Below are 24,324 nucleotides of genomic sequence, written 5' to 3' on the forward strand. Positions count from 1 at the left end.
GTTTCACAATAATGGACATGGCATTTCGACGTATACGTCAAGTGATTGAAAGAACGGAAAGGAGGATTAAGAATCTCCAACTACAATTTGCAGTGTTACATTTAATTGAGGCTGATAGAAGCACAAAACGCCATAGACGAAGTCTTCAGGTAAATGTCGTTTATAAATGCTCTCAGTATGAAACAATGTTTACACAGTATATGTTTACACAGTGTTTTAAATCATGGGGGGTTATGGCGTTTTCGTACGCATTTAGCCAATCAGCGTACACTTGCGTCACTGATAGTTCCTAGAACCACTGATGTTTTAGACTCTACTCTGAAGTAGGAGCTAATTTAGTTCCTCCAAACGGAGTTCCTGGAACTAAAACCGTTCCTAGTTCCCATGGTGCGAAAACGCCACGTTATAGCAGTCGTAAAATAGACACAACCAGCCTATTAGCCATAATTTCTTCCTTCGTTTTAGTTAAAATGTGAGAATCTTGGATAAGGAGAAGAAGGAGCTAAGAAGTAACCAACGGGTTCAAATAAAGGCCCTTTTTGATGCTGGCTGGAGTTACTGCCGCAGAGCCAAGGATGTAAGATGCAGCCCAAGCACTGTAAAATACACTTTAGACCACCATGATGCCACCAATTCACACCAGAACCGAAAGGGGAGAGGTAGAAAAAAATAAACTTTTAGACAAGTGAAGCATCTCAAAATTCTCAGTCTTAAGGAGCGAAGAAAGACATGAAAACTGCATGATGAGATCAACACCACAATGACTAATGGTGCAACAGTGTCTTCAAGAACTGTGCATCAGAAACTGTTGGCCGAATAGCAGCAAAGAAACCATTACTGAAAGAGATAGAGAAAGATTTTAGAGAAATAGAGAAATTTGCAAAAGAACACAAGAAAAGGACAAAGGAAGATTAGTATAAAGTGTTGTGGACTGATGAGTCCAAGTTTGAACAGTTTGGCAACAAGCGAAGAGTGCATGTTCGATTTTCCAAGAGGACAATGACCCTAAATTCTAAACCATTCTTCTAACTATTACCAGAACTACCTGCGATGGAAGGAATCTGCTGGAACACTGAAAAAAATGGACTGGCCCAATCAAAGTATGCACCTTAACACCATCGAGCAAATTTGGGGCGAGTTGGAAAATAAACTGGACAGATCGGTTGTACATTCAGAGGAAAGCCTTTAGCAGTTGCAGAAGGCATGGGATTACATTAGTGTTCTCAGGAAATATATTGACACTATGTCATAGAGATGCGGTGCTATAATTGCTGCAAAAGCTGGACATACCAAATTAAAAAGTGTATGAAAACAGTACAAATCACTTCATCTGATATTTGTTGTGCTTAGAGCAACTATACTATCTGCATGTTCCATTAACATTATGAAATTGGAGGCAAAAAAGTCAATATTTCCAGATGATATACATACTATATATACACAGGTACATAAAAAAAATAGAATATTGTCAAAAACTGATTTTTTTTGTAACTTATTTCAAAAAGTGAAACTTTCATATATATTTAAGAATCATTACATGTAAAGTAATTCCATTTCAAAAGTTTTTTTGATAATTAGAGCTTACAGCTCATGAAAGTCAAAATCCAGTATCTCAAACTATTAGAATATTTCCAAAGATCAATCAAAAAAAGGATTTGCAAAGCATAAAAGTTCAAGTTCTTTAAAAGTATGATCCGATGGCCAATTAAGCACATGGCCAATTAAGCACAGTAATATCATGGTCAGCAAATCACTTGGAAGTGGTTTTGGCACTGTGGGCAGGTGCTAAAGTCCTGCTGGAAAAGCCAATCAGCATCTCCATAAATCTTGTCAGGAGATGGAAGCATAAAGTGCCCCAAAATCTCCTGGTACAAGTATGGTAGAACCATCACTTCTACCTCAAAAGACTGCTTTGTAAGTAATCTTCCTGATTTATCTCAATTCCTCAGCATATCCAATAGCTCAGAACAACTTGATGTAACAAACTATGGACTCTCTTTTCTAGCACTTTAGATACAGTTGCTCTTTTACGCTCAAGGAAGATCAAAGAAAACAGTCCGACTCCGTGGTATAATGAGCACACTAGCACCCTAAAGAGAGCAGCCCGGAAAATGGAGCGCAGCTGGAGGAAAACAAAACTAGAGGTATTTCGTTTAGCTTGACGGGAAAGTACCCTATCCTACAGAAAAGCATTAAAAACTGCTAGATCTGATTACTTTTAGTCTCTTCTTGAAGAAAACAAACATAAGCCACAGTATTTATTCAATACAGCGGCTAAATTAACAAAAAATAAAGCATCAACAGGTGTTGGCATTCCCCAAGAGCACAGCAGTAATGACTTTATGAACTACTTTACTTCCAAGATCGATACTATCAGAGATAAAATTCTAATCGTATCGCATCAGATAGTGCACTATAGATACCCTGAGGAACAATTCCACTCATTCTCTACTACAGGAGAGGAAGAATTGTATAAACTTGTTAAATCATGTAAACCAACAACATGTATGTTAGACCCTATTCCATCTAAACTACTAAAAGAGCTGCTTCCAGAAGTCATAGATCCTCTTTTGGCTATTATTAATTCGTCATTGTTATTAGGATATGTCCCCAAAACCTTCAAATTGGCTGTAATTAAGCCTCTCATTAAAAAAACAACTTGACCCCAAAGATCTAGTTAATTACAGAGCGATCTCAAATCTCCCTTTTCTGTCAAAGATACTAGAAAAGGTAGTATCCTCACAATTATATTCTTTCTTAGAGAAAAATGGTATCTGTGAGGAATTCCAGTCAAGATTTAGACCGTATCATAGTACTGAGACTGCTCTCATTAGAGTTACAAATGACCTGCTTCTATCATCTGATCGTGGTTGTATCTCTTTATTATTGCTACTGGATCTTAGCGCTACGTTCGACACTATCGACCACAACATTCTTTTGAATAGACTAGAACACTTTATTGGCATTAGTGGAAGTGCCTTAGCATGGTTCAAATCGTACTTATCTGACCGCCATCAATTCGTAGCAGTGAATGAAGGGGTATCATATCGATCACAAGTGCATAACGGAGTACCTCAAGGCTCAGTACTAGGGCCGTTACTTTTCACGCTTTACGTTACCATTGGGAGATATTATCAGGAGACATGGTGTTAGCTTTCACTGTTATGCTGATGATACTCAGCTCTATATTTCTTTGCGGCCCAGTGAAACACCAAATTGAGAAACTAACCGAATGCATAGTCGATATAAAAAACTGGATGACGAGTAATTTCTTACTGCTAAATTCTGAAAAAACAAGTGTTAATTATCGGACCTAGAAACCCCACATGTAATAACCTAACACTTGACGGCTGCTCTGTTGATCACATTATACAGGTCCTTTTCAAAAAATTAGCATATTGTGATAAAGTTCAATATTTTCTGTAATGTACTGATAAACATTAGACTTTCATATATTTTAGATTCATTACAACACAACTGAAGTAGTTCAAGCCTTTTATTGTTTTAATATTGATGATTTTGGCATACAGCTCATGCAAACCCAAAATTCCTATCTCAAAAAAATAGCATATTTCATCCGACCAATAAAAGAAAAGTGTTTTTAATACAAAAAAAGTCAACCTTCAAATAATTATGTTCAGTTATGCACTCAATACTTGGCCGGGAATCCTTTTGCAGAAATGACTGCTTCAATGCGGCGTGGCATGGAGGCAATCAGCCTGTGGCACTGCTGAGGTGTTATGGAGGCCCAGGATGCTTCGATAGCGGCCTTAAGCTCATCCAGAGTGTTGGGTCTTGCGTCTCTCAACTTTCTCTTCACAATATCCCACAGATTCTCTATGGGGTTCAGGTCAGGAGAGTTGGCAGGCCAATTGAGCACAGTAATACCATGGTCAGTAAACCATTTACCAGTGGTTTTGGCACTGTGAGCAGGTGCCAGGTCGTGCTGAAAAATGAAATCTTCATCTCCATAAAGCTTTTCAGCAGATGGAAGCATGAAGTGCTCCAAAATCTCCTGATAGCTAGCTGCATTGACCCTGCCCTTGATAAAACACAGTGGACCAACACCAGCAGCTGACATGGCACCCCAGACCATCACTGACTGTGGGTACTTGACACTGGACTTCAGGCATTTTGGCATTTTCCTCTCCCCAGTCTTCCTCCAGACTCTGGCACCTTGATTTCCGAATGACATGCAAAATTTGCTTTCATCCAAAAAAAGTACTTTGGACCACTGAGCAACAGTCCAGTGCTGCTTCTCTGTTCAAAAGTGGCTTGACCTGGGGAATGCGGCACCTGTAGCCCATTTCCTGCACACGCCTGTACACGGTGGCTCTGGATGTTTCTACTCCAGACTCAGTCCACTGCTTCCGCAGGTCCCCCAAGGTCTGGAATCGGTCCTTCTCCACAATCTTCCTCAGGGTCCGGTCACCTCTTCTCGTTGTGCTGCGTTTTCTGCCACACTTTTTCCTTCCCACTGAGGTGCCTTGATACAGCACTCTGGGAACAGCCTATTCGTTCAGAAATTTCTTTCTGTGTCTTACCCTCTTGCTTGAGGGTGTCAATGATGGCCTTCTGGACAGCAGTCAGGTTGGCAGCCTTACCCATGATTGCGGTTTTGAGTAATGAACCAGGCTGGGAGTTTTTAAAAGCCTCAGGAATCTTTTGCAGGTGTTTAGAGTTAATTAGTTGATTCAGATGATTAGGTTAATAGCTCGTTTAGAGAACCTTTTCATGATATGCTAATTTTTTAGGAGGCCGGGACACCTGAATGAGCCCCGGGGACATATCCCCAGTCTAATACACATCGGCCACAATTAACGGCACCCTTTTATTCAATACTTTTTGAAACCTCCATTTGCCAGTTTAACATCTCTAAATTTTCTCCTATAATGCCTGATGAGGTTAGAGAACACCTGACAAGAGATCAGAGACCATTCCTTCATCTAGAATCACTCCAGACCCTTTAGATTCCCAGCTCCATATTGGTGCTTCTTCTCTTCAGTTCACCCCACTCATTTTCTACAGGGTTCAGGTCAGAGGACTGGAATGCCATAGCAGAAGCTCGGTTTTGTGCTCAGTGACCCATTTTTGTGCTGTTTTTGAGGTTTGTTTGGATTATTATACAGTTGGAAGATCCAAACATGGCCCATTATAAGATTTCTAACAGAGTCAGTCACATTGATTTTTTTATCTGTTGGTATTGGATAGAATCCATGATGCCATGTGTCTAAACAAGATGTCTAGGATCTCCAGCAGAAATATAGGCCCACAACATCAAAAATACAGCAGTATATTTCATTGTACACATGGGGTACTTTTTATCCCGGCAAACCCAGCTTGAGTGTTTGCTGCTAAAAAGCTAATTTTTTTTGTTTCATCTGACCATAGAAGCCAGCCCCATTTGAAGTTCCAGTCGTGTCTGATTACTGAATATGCTGGAGTTTGTTGGATTTGTTGGTTTTCTGACCCCGAGACTCAACTATTTTCTGCAATTCTCCAGCTGTGGTCCTTGGAGAGTCTTTAGCCACTCAAACGCTCCATGCATTAGGACGATTTAGACACATGTCCTCTTCCAGGCAGTTTCGTAACATTTTGTTTATTGGAAATTCTTAATTACTGCCCTGATGGTGGAAATGGGAATTTTCACTGCTCTAGCTCTTTTCTTAAAGCCACTTCACTAATTTGTGAAGCTCAATTAACGTTTGCTGCACATCAGAAATATATTCTTTGGTTTTTCTCATTGTGATGGATGATTAAGGAAAATTGGGCTTTGTTTTCCCTCCTATTTATATTTCTGTGAAACAGGAAGCCATGGCTGGATAATTTCTTACTTACTTTTGTCATTTAGCAGACGCTTTTGTCCAAAGCGACTCACAAATAAGAAAAAGTAACAAACTAAAAGTTACAACTCTATAAATACTATATACCCACATATTTAAGAAAATAAAGAAATTAAATAAAATTGACATGCATATAACATTTCAATAATAAACATATAAATGAAAAAACTACAATAAAAAGCGATACTTCTATCCCTTGCCGGTGGAGTCGCACGGTAGAGTTGATGGTCTTTACACTCTTCGGTCTTCACACGACGACTGCACGCGACCGCTGCCGCGGTATAACAACCTTTTTTATACCAATCCAACAAATCACCATTTCAATTCAGCTGGACCCACTTTCCTGTTTATCAACTAAAAATGGCCAAGCAAGTGCACACACTGACAAGATACGCAATACAGTACGAGACCAAACGCGATTTCAGTAACTCTCAACACAGTAAACAAAATAAGCGTTTCCTAGCAACGGCAAATGCGCTAAACACTGAGACAAGTAAATACACTTACGAGCTGATTTTAAACTTCCGCTGATAGACTGCTTCTCTTAAAGACTATTTCATTACACTGCCTTCTGCTGGCGCTTGAACCCACTTTCCTGTTTATCAACTAAAAATGGCCAAGCAAGTGCACACACTGACAAGATACGCGATACAGTACGAGACCAAACGCGATTTCATGTTCATAATCACCATGGAGTGCTCAAAATTGTGAATATGAATGGGAATATACTTCAGAGATATTTTACTCATAAGAATTTCTAGGGTTGCCAATAATTGTGTCCAACGTGTATTTGAGAAAAACATTTCATAATGATATTTCCCCCCATTTTAAATTCTTATTATCCAATGAAAGGTTAGATTTTTGTGAATTTTTAAACTAAAAGATCAAAAGGATTAACAATGCAGATTAATTTTCAAAGCCTTCTTTGATCATATTTACCAAGGGTGCCGATATTTTTGGCCATGACTGTATACACATACATGCATACATACACACACACACACACACACACACAAACACACAATTATTATTACCATTATTCCTAAAAGGAGCATGAACCTAAGACAAAGAACTGGTGTGAACCCCTTGCACAAATGAAGGAAATTCTTTTGAGTATGACACAAAGCTTCGTGGCTGGTACATGCACTCTAATATGTGGTCTCTAGTCACAAAAAGAGAGACAGGGGCCAGTCACTGTTCTGGCTTTTCCCAACAAAACTACTAAAAGCTTATAAATTTGATATAAAGTTTTGCAATACAGTAATGGACTACATGACTTGAAAAAAAAGATTCCCATTGCACACAGACTTACCAGATTACTGACAACACACTGTTTGCGTTTAATACAGTTTTATGCATAATTTATTAAATTTCTTTGTGAAAAATAGTATAGTAGGATTACAGACTCTAGTTATTTTTTTTTTGATAATTTCAAATAATTTCTACTTCAGTAAATACAGTATGTACAATAAACATACATTTAATTTCAGCTCTAAGATATGGCCATTGGCCATAAAAAAAAAAAAAAAATATCAAAACACTTTGCAACAACCACTTAAAACAAACAACTACAAATTCAAACACCAGATCACCTCTCATTATAACACTAATTCAATTATACACAAGTTTGCGTTACTTTACTTTTACTTGTTACTTTATTGTAGTCACTAATCATTTGAATTAGTTTTTATATTTTCTGTTTTCATTTTTTTTTTTTAATCCTGCTCATGCCCAATTTGTTAACAATTTAAATGATCATACTCTGCATCCAAATCAACTGTGAGGTCATATATATATATATACAAGAAACAAAAACATTTATATGGTTGTAGTTTTAGTTTACTATAATAACCCTGGCCTGAGTGTGAGTTTCATTCAGAGGAAAAGTCCCAGAGGAGAAGCCAATCCTACTCATGCCGAAATTGTACCCAATTTAAATGATCATACACTGCATCCAGATCACCTGTGAGGTCATCCACTCCAATTCTTTCAATATAACTGTTGTAAGATGGTTTACTCTAATCTTGTCAAAGGTAAGAGAATAGTGGTGACAAACACCGATCTGTAAATTATTTACTACAATGGAATAGACCCCGATGTGATAAATTTAAATTTACTCAGTTACACAGTTTTTGTGGAAATGAAATCAAACAGAGACGGCCTCTAGAGGTGAAGGCAGACCTCTCTCTCTCTGTTCCAGGAGGGAGTCTTGCTCAGGCTGAGGGAAAGCAAAAAGAGAACTCACCAGGTGCAAGTCACAGTGGTGAAGAAAACACACAGGAAGCCAGGGAAGCAACAAAGAGAGTAGCATATAACATCTGCATCAGAAATAATTGCTATGCCATGCTGCTACACAGAAGCATCAAACTGAAAGCTTTGGCTGAAAACAAAACACCGCTTTAAAAAGGCTTGTTAAAATGTAAAAGAGGCACAAAAAACAAAACCTACATATGAAAACCAGCCCTTTCCGACTATAAAAGTTGCTTGTCCTATCCAATCAAACTCTACAGTATTTCAGCACAAATTTACCTGCTTCTTGGCTAATCAAATTAGACAGATGTCAACAAAGTCGTCGTGACGTATTGTCAAGTATGGTGACCCATACTCGAAATTGGTGCTCTGCGTTTAACCCATCCAAGTGCACACACACAGCAGTGAGTAGTGAACAAATCCACACACACACACACACACACACACACACACACACACACCGTGAACACACACCCGGAGCAGTGGGCAGCCATGCTGCAGCGCCCGGGGAGCAATTGGGGGTTCGGTGCCTTGCACCACGACTGAGGTGCCCTTGGGGGTTCAAGGGCACCTCAGTCGTGGTATTGAGGGTGGAGAGAGCGCTGGACATTCCCTCCCCCCACCTACAATTCCTGCCGGCCGGGGGCTCGAACTCGCAACCTTTCCACTACGAGTCCGACTCTCTAACCATTAGGCCACGACTTCCCCGGACAGGTTGCATTACAAGGACAGGTTGCATTACACACACACCATCAAAAGTAAAAAACAGACCAAATTACATTCAAGTTTACTTTCATGTTAATTTGGATAAACAGTTTGTGCCAACCTCAATGCGTCTTAAAGTCATCTCAATATTTACATTTAAACAAATTTGGGTTTGTACAAATTCAAGAGCAATAATGTATCTTTGTCAAAAAAAAAAATGGCAGTACTACTTGTGTGATATGGAGTTCACAGATTTATCAAATATATCTTAAATTATAAATTAGCTCACACAAATGTCTTAATTCTTTGCCCAACAGACATGTTTAGTACTATCTAAAAGACATTAAAAAACTAAAACTGTAACTACTTTACCTTCATGAACTTGTCCTTTTTCATACGTTTTGGTTTGCTACTCATTTCAGGACTTCTCTCAATGCTCCCATCAGTTGTGCTTTCATTTTCTTTCCCTACAACTGATATAATGCAAACAAAGAAAGCAAGTTGAGCTGAGAGGAGAGCACACAGCAGGTGCACAGTGACACAGCTGAGCAGCAGATACGAGTGTTTCTTAAAACGTTTATTCAACCATGCAACATTTTAAAAGCATGCTTTGTGAGATGTTTCTCAACTAACAAAAAGGATATTCCTTTTTGTTTTTCAAGTATAAAAATGTAAATAATTTCATCTTATCACAGTATAGCAGGGACCTAGATGTCATTGCATAGCCACAATTTGAAACGGCTTCTAGGGTGCAAATTTTCACCTAAAATAAAGCTTACACATTTTCATCCTTTCTGCATATGTACTGCCAAGGCCTTGCCTTGTGAATTTATAAACTCAGCTGTGTTTAGAGATAAGCAAGATCCAATTTAATACTAATAAAAAAATAATTTACATACTTTTTAAACCCATCTGTCTCTTTTCAATGGCATGTTTGGGGTCAGGGGCAGTTTCAAGACAGTTCTGTATTTGCAGATTCACATTAACTGCTGAGGATGACACTGGAGAAGTAGCCGTTGAAGTCTTCTTTTCAATAGCAGGACTGAGCTCAACTGAGCTTTTACGCTTCTTGCCTTCAGAGAGAACAGCAGAGCTTAACCTAGTTTGTGTCCTCTGTTTCTTTGCCGATGCCTCAAGTTTTATTTCTTCAAACCTGGGCAATTCACATGTCCCTACAGACAAACATTCAGGCCTTGGTTCATGTGTCTCAGGAGCAGGGCCCGATGAGCCAACCAACAAGTCTTTAATGTTAATATTTTCATGTTTTTGCTTTTTACCAAATGATCTCTTGCCCTTCCTCTTGTTTGAGTCATCCAGGTCAAAAGCAGGCATGTGCAATCTTTCTGGGGTTGACCCAAATAAAAAGACCCTTCGTCTAAGGGCATTGTTGGCTGGTGAGAAGTAGTCTTCAAACACCTCACCATCCACATCATCTCTATTAGGAACATCACCAACCAAGTCAGCAGAACACAAAACTGCAGAAGTCTGACGTTGAAATTTAAGAACAGGCTTGGGAGTTAACGATCCATCACTTTCAATTTCTGTAAAACAACTGCCTGATGAAGTCTGCTTCTTCTTGGAATATAAACGTTTGGAGTTGGTCTGCAGATCACTGAATTGCTGTATACTTTTGATGTTTTTGTGATTGGTTTTTGTCAGGCTTTCAGGAAAGGAACTTTCAGGTCTTTCAAGACTGCCAGATAACTTTGTAGATATTCCACTGTTTTCAATTTGTGGTTTGAGGTGTGAGCTTTGTTTTCTTTCAGAAAAGGTATTATCAATGCAACTCTCTAAAGTGGACTGTTTCTTTCCTCCAAAGTCATTTACTGAAGACCTTGTTGATCTGGAAGATATAGGTGAGACTTTACTATGCGTTTCAACACTGGCCAGATTACACATAACCATGGCTGTGTCTGATTCAGGTGGTGTTTGTTTTTTTGCTTTACTTGTCATTTTCATGGTTAACTTTTTATTACAGTTCTGTTTTTCTTGTTCATCTCTTTTCTTGGAGGAATGATGGTGAGAGTTTGAGAAGCAATCCAAAGGCTCTTCCTCTGTAAAAGTTAAAGTTCAACATATTTAGTTTTAAATAATGCAAAATGGTTACTAAAGCTATTAGGGATGCACCGAAATGAAAATTCCGAAGCCGAAAAAAGAGAAACACTGGGCCGAAGGCAGAATACCTAACACACAACAGTCTCCTGCTGTCAGTGCTTGTAATGATTTTTGGGTCTTTCTCTGACAATTTTAAATGCTTCCACTTCCACACTGCCGACATGTTTGCTGTGCGCCTCTCACTCTACGCTGGTTGCCATTTGATTGCGTCACCAAAAATGTCATTGTTCGGTACAATTTATTCAGACTTTTCACTTGTTCGGCCGAACACCGAAAGAGATTTTTTTTTGCTCTTTCGGCTGAACAATTTCAGTTGCCGAACATTCGGTGCATCCCTAAAAGCTACAATTATTCTACTACCAAAAAATACTTTTGTTTCAACAAACCTAGTCGTTGCAAGAAAGACAGAGTTGGTGATGCCCCAAGAGGTAGTCTCAAAGGTGAATTACATCCTGAGGCACTATCGAGTAGCTGTGAGGCTAAGGGACAAGACAAAATTAAATAAATACCTGAAAGTACCTTTATTTCTACAGTCAGTGTGTACAGATTCTGTAGGGCAGTGGTCTCAAACTCAATTCCTGGAGGGCCACAGCTCTGCAGAGTTTAGCCCCAACCAGCTCAAATCACACCTGCTTGGAAGTTTTTAGTAATCCTGAAGACCTTGATTAGCTGGATCAGGTTTGAATGATTAGGGTTGGAGCTAAACTGCAGAGCTGTGGCCCTCCAGGATTTGAGTTTGAGACCAATGCTGTAGTGTAATAATTCATTTATTTTTCTCAATGCATTTATTAAAGGAGTCATGAACTGCATGTTTTTATTTTGTACTGTTTTCTGAGGTCCACTTATAATGTTATCAAGATTTTTAAATAAAAAAACATCCTAGAATAGGCTATTTTCTGTCCTATTTTTGACCCTCCTCATTTGAATACTGTTTGAATAGCTGTAGCGGATTGTAGAATCGGAAGTAAATGCCCACTGCTACGATTGGCTAAGATTTGTGTATGTTTAGCCCTATTCGGACGGGACTTGCTTTTTAAACGTTTGAGTTTCGATTCTTATCATCTGACGTCTGCGATTTTCATGTACCAATCTGGACAGGACTAACATCTCCGTGTTTATTACAGAGGTGGGAGGGGCTGTTTTGTACATTTGGGCATTTCAGAGATCACGTGCTCTGTATGCATGCATTGTGTATAGTCATTCGGATTGATTACCATTAGTATAACAGTTTTACTACAAATACCATGGTGAAGCTAAATGGCTAGCATAGCAAAACCATGTTAATGTGTGGTTACTTTAGTTATTTATTTGTAGTAAACCCCTGTTTAATTTTCATAAAGGTACATATGTAAAAGTGTAGTGTAAAGACCATCGACTCTACCGTGCGACTCCACCGGGCAGGGACACCGGCAAGGGATGGAAGTATCGCTTTTTATTTTAGTTTTTTCATTTATATGTTTATTATTGAAATGTTGTTATATGCATGTGTCAATTTTATTTAATTTCTTTATTTTCTTAAATATGTGGGTATATAGTATTTATAGAGTTGTAACTTTTAGTTTTAGTTACTTTTTCTTATTTGTAAGTCGCTTTGGACAAAAGCGTCTGCTAAATGACAAAAGTAAGTAATTAAAACATTATGTAATTGAGTGCAGAAATGAACGCAGTAATTTTACCTGATGCTGATATTACAACAGCCAGTCTGAACAGTTTACGTGATCTGGCTCTTGATTTTATTATTATTTTTTTTTTTTTCTTTGCCGGGAGGCAAATATATCAAACATGAGCGTGGTAGGAGCGTCTACGGTAATTCACGTTGGCCAAAACACACAAGGAAATGCGTTGTGAAAAAAAATATCACCGGCAATCACAGACACTGCATTCGTAGGGGATTAGTTAGCCTCAGAGGACCACTGAGTTTGCTGAAAAACAGTAGGTCATTTCTCTGGAATTATTACAGAGGTTGCGTGAGAAAAACACAAATGTGGCAGATTTGGATGGGATTAAAATCACCAAGTATGTCTGTGTGAAACACAAATTTCTCCAACGACTCCCTGTAAAACTAGTCCCGTCCAAATAGGGCTTTTGACAGTCTATGCCCTTCACAGATGGACAATGCTATGATTTAAGTTAATACCACATAAATACTCATATCAAACGATCTGTTTAACAGACAATGCAATAGTAATGGCTTCCACCACATAGCCTGGATATGTACAAGTGGTTGATACAACTTCGGGACATTATAATGCTTGAATTATCCACGGCTCGGGTGAACTTGGCACAAATGTCTACATTAAAGATCTGGGCCCGTATTCATGAAGAATCTTAGTGCTAAGAGTTGCTCCTAGTAACAAAATTCTAAGAAAATTCTTAGAAATGTTTCCTCTAAAAATTAAAGAAAAGATCCTAGTAAAGAAAAAAGTAATTCAGAAAGCATCTTAACCCTTAAAAGAGGTCTTAAGGTCCAAAATTGTTAGGAGTACGGACGAGGACTTTTAAGGGGCTTAAGAGTTTCTTTAGCAGTGGAGAAAATGGACAAAACATGAAGAGGGAGAAGAAATGTGTTGCACACAATGCATGACAGCGAGTTAATGAGACGCTACACATTAGATCGTGCAGGGATCATGTTTGTGATCGATCTTATTAAAGACAAGCTAACAACTCCGACACCGCGCAGAAATGCCATAGCGCCAGAAATATATTATATTAAAATATTTGGCAACTGGAAAAATGCAACTATGCAGCAGTGATGATTTGGGTCTGTTACAGCACTTATTAGGCGTATATGTCTCTGTTCATTTCCTATAAAACACGGTAAGTTTGCGGGCCGTGGCCCCCCAAACGAGTTACTAGGCCCCCCCACTTTCCATACTCTCCCCTCCTTGCTGAACGATAAAACAGCGCACATAAGAAAGTGATTGCACACTTTAGCGAGCGTCAGCAACTGCACGAGATCACAGTTTGCAGCCCATCGATCGGCACACAACACACTAAAGCACGGTGAGAGCGATCCAAAAGCATAAAGAGCCGTCTGCTTTCCAGTCGCTCCCGCAGCACCCCGATATGCCTCGCACCGAGCGGTCCGCGCAGCACCGACCTATCCCGGACAAGCCTAAACAAACTATCAGCAATGGCGGACGTTGCGGTGCTATTTGATGTTCATGGCTTTGCGAACCTACATCGGCATCCAAACACGGCGAATCAAACGTGTTAGCGTTTAGCTGCTATTTCAAATATGGCGGTCCAAGTTTCTGTTCGTCTTGTTGGTCACGGTAACCCCGCCCCCAGCCCCTGACGCAAGCGGTTCTTCCTTCTTCAGAAAAGTGCCGTAGAGATTAAAGTACAACTTATGTCCTACAAATGATATTGTTTTTAGATGCACAGCGATAGTTTGTAGTTTACATGTATATGTATATACAAGTGTAACATTTATAATTACTATTCCCCGCCTCCAGTTCACTCACACATTTGAAGATGAAACATCACATGGAGCGCATGGAGCTTCAGATGCATACATCAAATTTCAGCAAACGTAGCAGGTAATCCGGGCATTCCATGCATACAGAAAATTCACATACTATTCACAGTATTCACACAGCATACTGCAGTATAATAGGAGTTGTATGATAGTATGCCATTTGGAACATAGCTGATTTCAGTATACCAGAGTTATATTTAGCAGATTCTGGCAAATATAGTAGGTCATCCGGGTATTTCATGCATTCAGAAAACTTGCATACTACGCAAAATAGTAAGAGTAGTATGATAGTATGGCATTTCGAACACAGCCCGACACCATTACATCATAGATTGGTACATTCCACAAGTCATTTTGGCAGACTTGTTTCAATATAAGTTGTTATGAAACTTACAGGCTGCTTTATATAGTACAATGACCTCTTATGTGAAAAGATCAAGGGGATTTTGGTTTCTCAGTTCATGACACCTTTAAAAATAATAAAAGAACTTGGGTTATGTGTGCAAACTATTAACAAAAGAGGGTGGCAATATTCTCCAGTATGGTGTGGGGTATGTTCCAGCACCAAAGAAAGAATAGGGGAAGTTTTTAAGAATCCTATCCACCTTATTTTGCAAAGTGGAAGTAAGCTATTTTCTTATTAACGATTCATTAGCTGCTATAGGTAAATGACTAAAAGAATAAAGTGCAGAAAACTGTACAAATCTGCACTGATTGGAATAGATTAAAATAATATGATTAAACACCAGTACAAATACCAGTTTGAAATATCAAGCAGCATAACAGACTGTTTTTGTAGAGGTAAATTAACCCAAAACAAATGACACAGGAAACCTTGCACATTCAAGTTACAAATGGTCGTGTCCTCTCTAACCTAATGTTTTTAAATAAGTTGGATAAATGGTTTTCATTATTATCAAATCAAAAAGAAACAATTTGAAATAATGAATTAAGCGGATTCACAATGAACCAAAAGATTTGCACACCTATTATTCAGTACAAAGCTTTGTGGTCTCTTAGAACACAAAATTATTAGTTTACAAATGAAAATTAGTTCTCAAAAGGATTTGAGGAAATACCAGTGGGTGAGAGATGTTCACGTTGAGCTCTCATTTCTCTCAGTCGTTGAGCCATGCTGTCAGAGCGTTTTAAAGAGGGACTGTACACTACTCCACTTTCCTCATCAATAACGAACGGTGATGTGTCGGAAACTGTATTAAAAAAAATCCCAAATGCACAACAACCTTCACAAATTGTTGAATGAAATAAACATAAAATGAAAAAAAAATAAAAATGCTTTTCTCACCAACGGGGGATGAGGAGATCAGGCCTTCCATCATCTTGTCTAATTTTTTCTTCAGCCGCCTGTCATTCTCAGGGGTCTTTATAGGAATATCTCTCGGTTGCATGCAACGGTGCTGCAAAAACAATGAAGAAAAAAAAAAGCATGTATGTGGTTATTTATTAACATTTACCAAGATAGGTGTAATATTCTTACAGCAACCAGTCAATTTAAAAAAAAAAAGGAAAACTAGTCAAAACGTTTGTTGTTTTAGATATTATTTATGTTAAATTTTCTTACTGTTCTTTTATTTAGATGGAGAAGTTTGGAGTCTTCATTTTGAGCAGGGAAAAGATTTTCATCTACACGTTCATTACCCTCTTTGCATCTGCAAAATCACATGATGAATAGACTTTGAAAGCCACGTGAAAGGAAACATTGAGGTCTAGAGACATCTACAGGCCATCCAAAGAAATGCAACAATCAAAATGAGGGAAAAGATCACTAATTGAGAGAACTAACTGCACCAGAACATGCTGTCATTGGCATCAACAGATTTCTGCTCTCCAAAGGAATTTCAATCAACTAGATATTAGCAAATCAATATATGCAAAATGATTGACAAGGAGAGTATTTTTAAATTAGCTAAAACAGGATGATTTCCTTTCCTTTTTTTTAATAAAAGTACTATTGCTGTCAAAGACAGGTGTGATTTATCTAGACGCCTATTTCAAATGATATGTCAAGTAGTAGGAACCTTTTTTGTATGTAAAGATATTAACAGCACTTTCAAATGTGGCAGAAAAAGGGGCCTTTCTATGGTGCATTACTTCTCTAGTTTTTGTAGAAGATTAATTCTATGTGAAACTCATTTTTACCTTGCTACCCAGTGGACAGAAACAATCCTCACACCCATTTTCTGGGCTTTCTTCCATGTCGACGGGCGACCATGTTTGAAGACTACGTGGGTCACTTGTTTGTTGAGTGTCTTAGATACCTGTCATTTAAAATGCATTCATTTATTTTTGTTCAAAAACAACTGCTAAAATAAAATAAAAAAGTCACCTCTGCACCCATGTCATGCAGCTGCTGAATAAACGGATCAGAGTAATCCTCCATTTTGCTCGCAGACCACACATCAACATACGCCACCACATCTTAAAAGGGAGAAAGAGGACAGTGGATAAACATTCACTTCAAAAAGTTTGATTCATAACAACATTAAATGTTTGGCACCACTGGCATAAAATATACAAGTTAGAAGAGGGTAGGGGAATAAAATATGATTCAAATCTAAACTAAATTAAGGTCTTTTCTGACTAAAGAAAAAAAAGTATTTACTTGCAAATTACTTGCTAATGACACCCAATAAAGCAAATAGAAAAAAATGCCTGCAAATTAAGAAAACAACTTCCTCAATTTTATAATGCACACGCTGCAAATGCTCACAACACAACCAAAAAAAGAAACGCACGGCAAATAAAATGTATTTGGTTGTATTGTGAGCATTTGCACCACCTGGGGCCCGTTTCAGAAAAGAGGTTAAGTGTAAACTGAGTATGTTAACCCTGAAATGAGGGAAACTCTGGGTTTTCTGTTTCAAAATGGGAGTTTTATCAAACACGAGAAAGCAGGATAAGTCAAGCCCATTTCTGAAAGTCAGGTAACTTATGTTCAGAGTCAGTTACTGTGGTAACTTACTCTGTGAACCTAACCTGGTCGGGAGCAGGTTTTCTTCGGTAAACCCGGAGTTTCTTTCGGTCTCCTCCTCCTTTTTAAAGTGTTAGCAAAGTCTTAATACCTTATTGATTCATTCATGCTGCAAAATTGCTTTTTTTGAGTTGCTTTTTACTTTTGTCTCATTTCAAGTACAAATATCTACAAATTCTTAATATGCATTGTATATATGAAAAAATGGTCTTTATTTAGTCTTGTTTCCTGGGGGGATTTTCCTTTTAAGTGCATTTTACATAAAACAAGTAAAATTGTCCACCATAGGGTAAGAAAAATAATCTTAATGCAAACGGAAACAAGAATATTTTTAAATGTCTTACTCCATTGGAAGATAATTTGCAAACTAAGAAAAATGTCAGAGATGCAGAGCACATTATAAGTCCACTGTATGCAGATTTTAAGGAAAGTGTGCATCGCTCTCACGCTCCTTCTGAGAATTTTTTTCCTGGGCACAAATCCGTCAAAGAGGAGTATCACAGGACTGTAGGTCAGTGGTGTAAATGAGGCTAATCTGATAAATGACGTTCATTTGATAACATCTTTCTGTGACCTCTGGAAGTAACCCAATAATCAGGATTTCCAGTGTGGTTGGAGATGCATTGATGACAAGCGTATCCCCACCATCGCCCCTTCTGAAAATGAAACTGATTACTGTATGGAATGGAAGGATGCCAGATGGTGGGGTAGTACGAGCCGTAACCACCACCACAGCTGTTAAATAAACAAATTATTCACTTTTTTTTTTTGGTCATTTTTATTTCCTAATACAAAAGCAGAAGTTATTATTTTTACTTTTGGATTTTTAGAATCTTTCAATACTCGACCATCTCCTCTTCATCTGTCAGTGGTGCTGGTGCTTGCTGACGACAAGTCAGTAGTTAATATTATTACTCTAATTGAGAAATGTAACGGGTTGGATTAGAGAATATTTAATTATGTGAAAAGAGTGTTAGACTGTGTCAAAAGCTGCATCGCATTGAAATAGACATTGAATGATATTTAATGTCAAATGTTTTTAAAGTAATTTAGCCCACACCCATGAACCTTTTATGTTTAAAGCTTTACCTTGATTGAATTGTGTTTTTATTCTTCATTTTTACCTGCTGACACGTTCTTGTTTCTTTTTTGTCTTTTTCCTTTTTTTTTTTGGCCATGGGATACCATTAAAATGAATATTAGTTCAATAATTTACAGTTTTCACCTCTGATATTATGACAGTTATTAAGAATTAAAGTTACGCATTGGCTTAAGTATACGCGCTGACATTTTTAAAACCATGTGTTGATCATCCTAGAGGACAGAAAACATCTCATTTAATGAATATCCATCTATACCTTTGAGAAAACCAGTGGAGGTGTTCTTTCCTGTCATGATTGATCCTAAAGGTCTCCTCCTAAAACTGCATCAACCAACAGAAAATGGAACATGATAAACTCAACATGATTCAAGCAAAAGAGAAAATAAACATGGTAACATACATTCAGCAAAGATTTAATCAAAATCTGCTAACCAAGAACAAAGCAAGAGGATTTACATTACATTAACTCGTGAAAAACGAACACCAATATTAGCAGATGTCAAAAACATAAATCAAGGGGGGTAAAATCAAATTCTAAAAAGCAAGTAAGTTACTAAAACAACAAAATAGTCATCTGTTGAAACGCAGGGCATAACGTACTTGAGACGGTGTCCTAGTCTACATCTAAAGTGTTCTGTAAGAAAGCACCTTTCATTGCTCACCTTAACCAAAGAAGAACATTTCAGCATTGCGAAAACAAATCTATCCTTGTTTGTTTGATATATATATGTACATCGCGCCGTTGATACACACTGTTTTCATGTCACCACTCTCAACTGTAAAAAAAACGTGATTTCGCGGTAATGGTTCCTTTTGCGACGCATGATGGGAATTCGGTGACGTTCCTAACACCAGTTGGTTGATGCATTTTGGCCACGCCCCTTTTTTGGCTGTTTATTCCACAGGGACCGCCTCATGTGGCGAAAGCAGGCGAGGGTATGAGAGAAAGTGTTCGTAGCCGATCATATTTTCGCTAATAAACTGGATGTAATTTCTTATGTTGCTTTTATATGAAAATAAAAATTATGAACAACACTTCCAAAGTAGCCTACTTATTATTTATCCGAAAGCTGCGTTTTAAACCATTTTCAGTTTATTAAAGACATGGATTTTTTATTTGTTTTTAGACTGAAAACAAATCACATATCCCATAGATCGCATTGGCAGAGTATTTGGATTCACTAATAATTTATATACAGTGCCTATAGAAAGTCTTCATAGCCCTTCACTTTTTTCACATTTTGTTATGTTGCGTTATTATGTTGAATTGCTTTAAATTACTTTTTTTTCCAACAGAAATCTACACCCCACTCACCATAGGGACAAAGCAAAAGCCGGATTTATCACAACTTTGCAAATTTATTAAAAAGGAAACACTGAAAAAATTACATTGCACAAATCTTCATACTAGAGGTGTGCGATATGACGATTTTTGATCTTGGACGATAAAAATGTCTCCACAATCTGCTTTTGAAGAAATATCGTGGTATGGTGCAAATACAGTTCTGGCGCCTCCATCTCTATATACTGTACAACACGACATACAGCGGTAGAGTTACTCTGACAGGACACTGCACTTATTCGCGATCGCAAAAGTACATTATTTGCATACAAGCCCTGATGGTTAAATGTTTAATTCGTGCGCTGGTCTGACGTGCGTTTTTTCTGAGCGCATACACCTGAGCACGCGCACTAAAATCCTGTCAAACAGCGCCTGATTACTCAACTAACTTATCTTTTGCGCTAATACTGTCAAAACACACAAGGTTTACATACAGACTCAGTTGGTTATCTCTAAAATGAAAGTAAAGATGCGTGCCTGTATTATATTAGATGCGTGCAGGTCTTAAAGGGACAGGACACTAAACATGCTGTCGACTGTCATTAAAGGTATAGTTCACCCTAAAATTTAATTTCTGTCATTATTTACTCACTCACATGTTGTCTCAAACCTCTATTAATTTCTTGTGCTGAACCCAAAATAAGATATTTTGAAGAATGTGGGTAACCAAACAGTTGCTGGTCCACATTGACTTTGATAGTACAGAAGAAAAATCCTATGGAAGTCACTGTGGACCAGCAACTGTTTGTCCTTCTTCAAAATAACATTTATGTTCAGCAGAAGAAAGAAACGCATTTAGGTTTAAAACAACTTTTGAGTAAATGATGGTATAAAAATAAAACATTATGACAGAATTGACAGACAGATGACAGAATATTTATTTTTGGGGGAACTATTCATTTAACGTTAACAAAACAACAAAATGCAAAAAGAAAAATCCCTCACTATATGACTGAAAAACTTTAATACAGTTGCTTTAGGAATCAGTTTATGTAGTGTTTTATTTTTATATTTGTTCATTCAATTTCATTGAATGCTCCTGCTAAATACAACTATTGTACCTGAAAATAAAGCACTGTTTGTTATATTTTTTATATATTATGTGTATTTGTAATGTGTATCTTTGTTCTTATTTTTTAATAAGAAAGATAATGACAAAGATTTTTATCTTCGCTCCACTTTGGCCTAAATATCTGCCATGTCTTTTTTTTTTTTGTTACCTTGAAAGGCTTTGTCTTTCTAGTTTGGCTGTAATGCTCAGACAACTTGTAAAACCAAAATAGTAAAACCAACATAACAAAGAATCGGGATAAAACCATGAATCGTGATATTTCAAAAAAAAAAAAAAATCGTGATATGATATTTTTTCCATATCTCCCACCCTTACTTCATACCTTAACTCAAAACTTAGTTAAAGCACTTTAGCAACAATTACAGCCTCAGGTCTTTTTGGGTATGATGCAATAAGCTTTGCACATCTGCATTTGTGTTTTTTTGTCATTCTTCTCATTAGAAAATCTGAAGCTCTGTCAAGTTGGCTGGGGACCATCGGTGGAAAGCCATTTATAGGTTTCTCCAAAGATGTCTGATTGGTTCCTGGTTTCTCCCAAGGTTTTTTTCTCCCTTCTGTCACCGATGGAGTTTTGGTTCCTTGCTGCTGTCACCTCTGGCTTGCTTAGTTGGGGACACTTAATTTCAAGCGATATCATAGACTTGATTGCACAGATACTATTTAAACTGAACTGAGCTGGACGATGACATCGAGTTCAATAATGAAATGCCTTTAACTGAAAATTGAGTGTTTAATCTTGTCATGTTACATTATTGACACTATTTTCTTATTTTGATATTGGAAAGTTGCTTTAACACAATCTGTATTGTTAAAATAAATAAAGGTGACTTGACTTGACTTGTTTCCAAGTCCCAGCTGTGGCTGGGCCACTCGAGAACATTTATAGAGTCGTCCCTAAGCCACTCCTGCATTGTCTTGGCTGTGTGCTCAGGGTGATTGTCATGTTGGAAGGTGAACTTTCAGCCCAGTCTGAAGTTCTAAGCTGTCTGAACCAGGTTTTCATTAAGGATATCTCTATATTTAGCTGCATTCAGCTTTCCGTCTTCTCTGATCACTTCCCCAGTCTCTGCTGCTGGGAAAACACCCCCACTGCATGATGCTGCCGCCACCATACTTCACCGTTGGGATGGTATTATGAAGGTGATAAGCGGTGCTTGGTTTACCTCAGACAAGAAAAGGGAGTTTCATCAGACCCTTTTTTTTTTTTTCATAGTCTGAGAGTTATTTGGGTTTACTTTTGTGAATTCCAATCGGGGTTTCATGTATCTTTACTGAGGAGAAGCTTGAGTTTGGTCTCTTTGCCATCAAGCCCAGATTGGTGGAGTGTCGCAATGATGTTTCTCCTTCTATAAGTTTCTCCTATCTCCATATAAGGCTCATGGAGCTCAACCAGAGTGACCATTGGTGTCTTGATCACCTCTCTAACCAAGACCTAACTCTCTAACCTCTCCTTCGATTGCTCAGTTTGGCCAGGAGGCTGGATCTAGGAAGAGTCCTGATCAGTGTTGGGGGTAACGCATTACAAGTAACGCGAGTTACGTAATAATATTACTTTTTTCAAGTAACTTGTAAAGTAACGCATTACTTTTTAATTTACAAGACAATATATATATTTTTCAAAAAAGTAACGGCAGTTACTTTTTCCCATTTATTGACATATTGACATTACACTCAGGTGCGCTGTGTGAACATGCTGTTACTGTAGTTCTAGAGTAAATGTGAATGTGCATTAATTCATCGCACTCACAAAAAACTGATTTAGTATTCATATTAAAACAGTGAAATGCAAACTCAGAATATGACGCGAACCTGCAATAATTAAATGTTAAACAACACAAACGTATCTAATCCCATTTTATTAACCAATCTCTTTGCTGCTGACCTTTGATGATCCAGTTCAACCTACTAATAACCATAAATGACTTTAGATAAACTAACAATTGTGCTCCATTGTTTTTTAATTGCTGAAGAGGGTTGAACCTTCTTCTCCTGCGTTCTACTTTACAGACGTGAATTTACTTTTCCTTCAGCCTGAGGTTTATTCATTACACTTTTTGGTGTGAAAGGGCTTTTACATTTGCAATAATTAGAACTTCTTGTATTAATATTTAAAAAGTAGCGCTCCAAAAACGACAATGGTCTATAAAACCTATGTTATTCTGTGGGCACCACTTAGACATCCAGCCATTGAGTGACAACAGTCTGCTATGAATCTTATCACCCCGGTAAACAGGGAGCAGACCAGAGCATATTACAGTGTCTGACATCGTACTTGCAAGTTCACACACCTCTTTAACATTGTTCTTAGTGATCTCCGACTGGCGAAGTCGAACATCATTAGCGCCGACATGAATAACAATCTCACTGAATTTACGTTTAGCATTAGCCAGCACTTTTAAATTTGCCAGGATGTCAGTCACTCTGGATCCCAGTAAACATTGGACTAAGGTGTCTGGTGTCTCTATTTTTTTTACGTTCCGTACAACAGAATAGCCAATAACCTGAGCACTTTCATCAGGTTTCTCAGTGGGTGTGTCACTGAGTGGGGAGAACCTGTGTGATGTTTTGATCGGAACGGAAGAGCGATGTTTTGACCCGTGACTATGTCGTGTCACAGTCACCCAGTAGCCCTGCGGCAGAGGTGCTGAAACCGGAACCGAACAATTTACAGCTAGTCACATCCAAAGCCGTATCTAAAGCCCTCACATTCTTATTATCCTCAACTATATTCAGTTTTTTTCTCCATTCTGCCACTGATGGAGTTTTGGTTCCTTGCTGATGTCGTCTCTGGCTTGCTTAGTTGGGGACACTTAATTTCCAGTCAACTTGATTGCACAGATACTATTTAAACTGAACTGAGCTGGATGATGACATCACTGAATTCAATGATGAACTGCCTTTAACTGAAAATGGAGTGTTTACTATTGTCCTTTTACATTATTGATATACTATTTTCCTATTTAATATTGTAAAGCTGTTATGACACAATCTGTATTGTTAAAAGCGCTATATAAATAAAGGTGAATTGACTTGACGTGTGTATGGCTGAACACTATGTACCTCTTGCAACACTGACTTCTACAGGAAGTCTAATTCTGCCATGGTTTTATGATGTTATGCATTCAAGGTTAAAGATCAATTATCATTGTAAGAATCAGATTATTATCATTTTGTTTAATTATTTGGGAGTTTTGCACAAACAAGCACCACTAGCATTCTGTAAAAATCTAGTTCATTTGTAATATTTATTCTATTCAAATCTAGTTATTTGTAAAACTTTGTCATGGGGATGAAAAGGATATACAGTATATGTGACTGTATATGTGCTGGTAAAATGGCAAATTTTCAAATATGAGTTCTTTTTATTTTCACATTCTCTATTAAAATACCTTCAAAATGATATAGGACTTGTTGGAATCGGA

At 37.8% G+C, this 24,324-nt stretch overlaps 1 protein-coding gene across 4 annotated transcripts in view; it reads right to left on the bottom strand.

Moving 5' to 3' along the window:
* LOC306882378 (microcephalin-like) overlaps nt 1–19,310 on the bottom strand; it is a 64,966-nt gene extending 45,656 nt beyond the window's left edge. The window contains exons 1-11 of one of the 4 annotated variants that reach the window (XM_079436962.1): nt 19,151–19,308; nt 18,745–18,809; nt 17,378–17,447; nt 16,742–16,833; nt 16,555–16,673; nt 15,977–16,064; nt 15,701–15,812; nt 15,474–15,605; nt 11,300–11,392; nt 9,698–10,852; nt 9,171–9,271 (exon numbers count right to left, since the gene is read on the bottom strand). In XM_079436962.1, coding sequence (XP_079293088.1) covers nt 9,171–9,271; nt 9,698–10,852; nt 11,300–11,392; nt 15,474–15,605; nt 15,701–15,812; nt 15,977–16,064; nt 16,555–16,673; nt 16,742–16,795 — 1,854 coding nt within the window. In that variant the 5' untranslated portion in view covers nt 16,796–16,833; nt 17,378–17,447; nt 18,745–18,809; nt 19,151–19,308. Of the gene's footprint in view, nt 1–7,153; nt 8,062–9,170; nt 9,272–9,697; nt 10,853–11,299; nt 11,393–15,473; nt 15,606–15,700; nt 15,813–15,976; nt 16,065–16,554; nt 16,674–16,741; nt 16,834–17,377; nt 17,448–18,744; nt 18,810–19,150 lie in introns of those variants that run through there. The other 3 variants (XM_079436963.1, XM_079436960.1, XM_079436961.1) reach the window with 3 other exon arrangements.
* Nucleotides 19,311–24,324: the final 5,014 nt, after the last annotated feature.

The sequence above is a fragment of the Barbus barbus genome, assembly GCF_936440315.1.
Source record: "Barbus barbus genome assembly, chromosome: 16".
Lineage (NCBI taxonomy): Eukaryota > Metazoa > Chordata > Actinopteri > Cypriniformes > Cyprinidae > Barbus > Barbus barbus.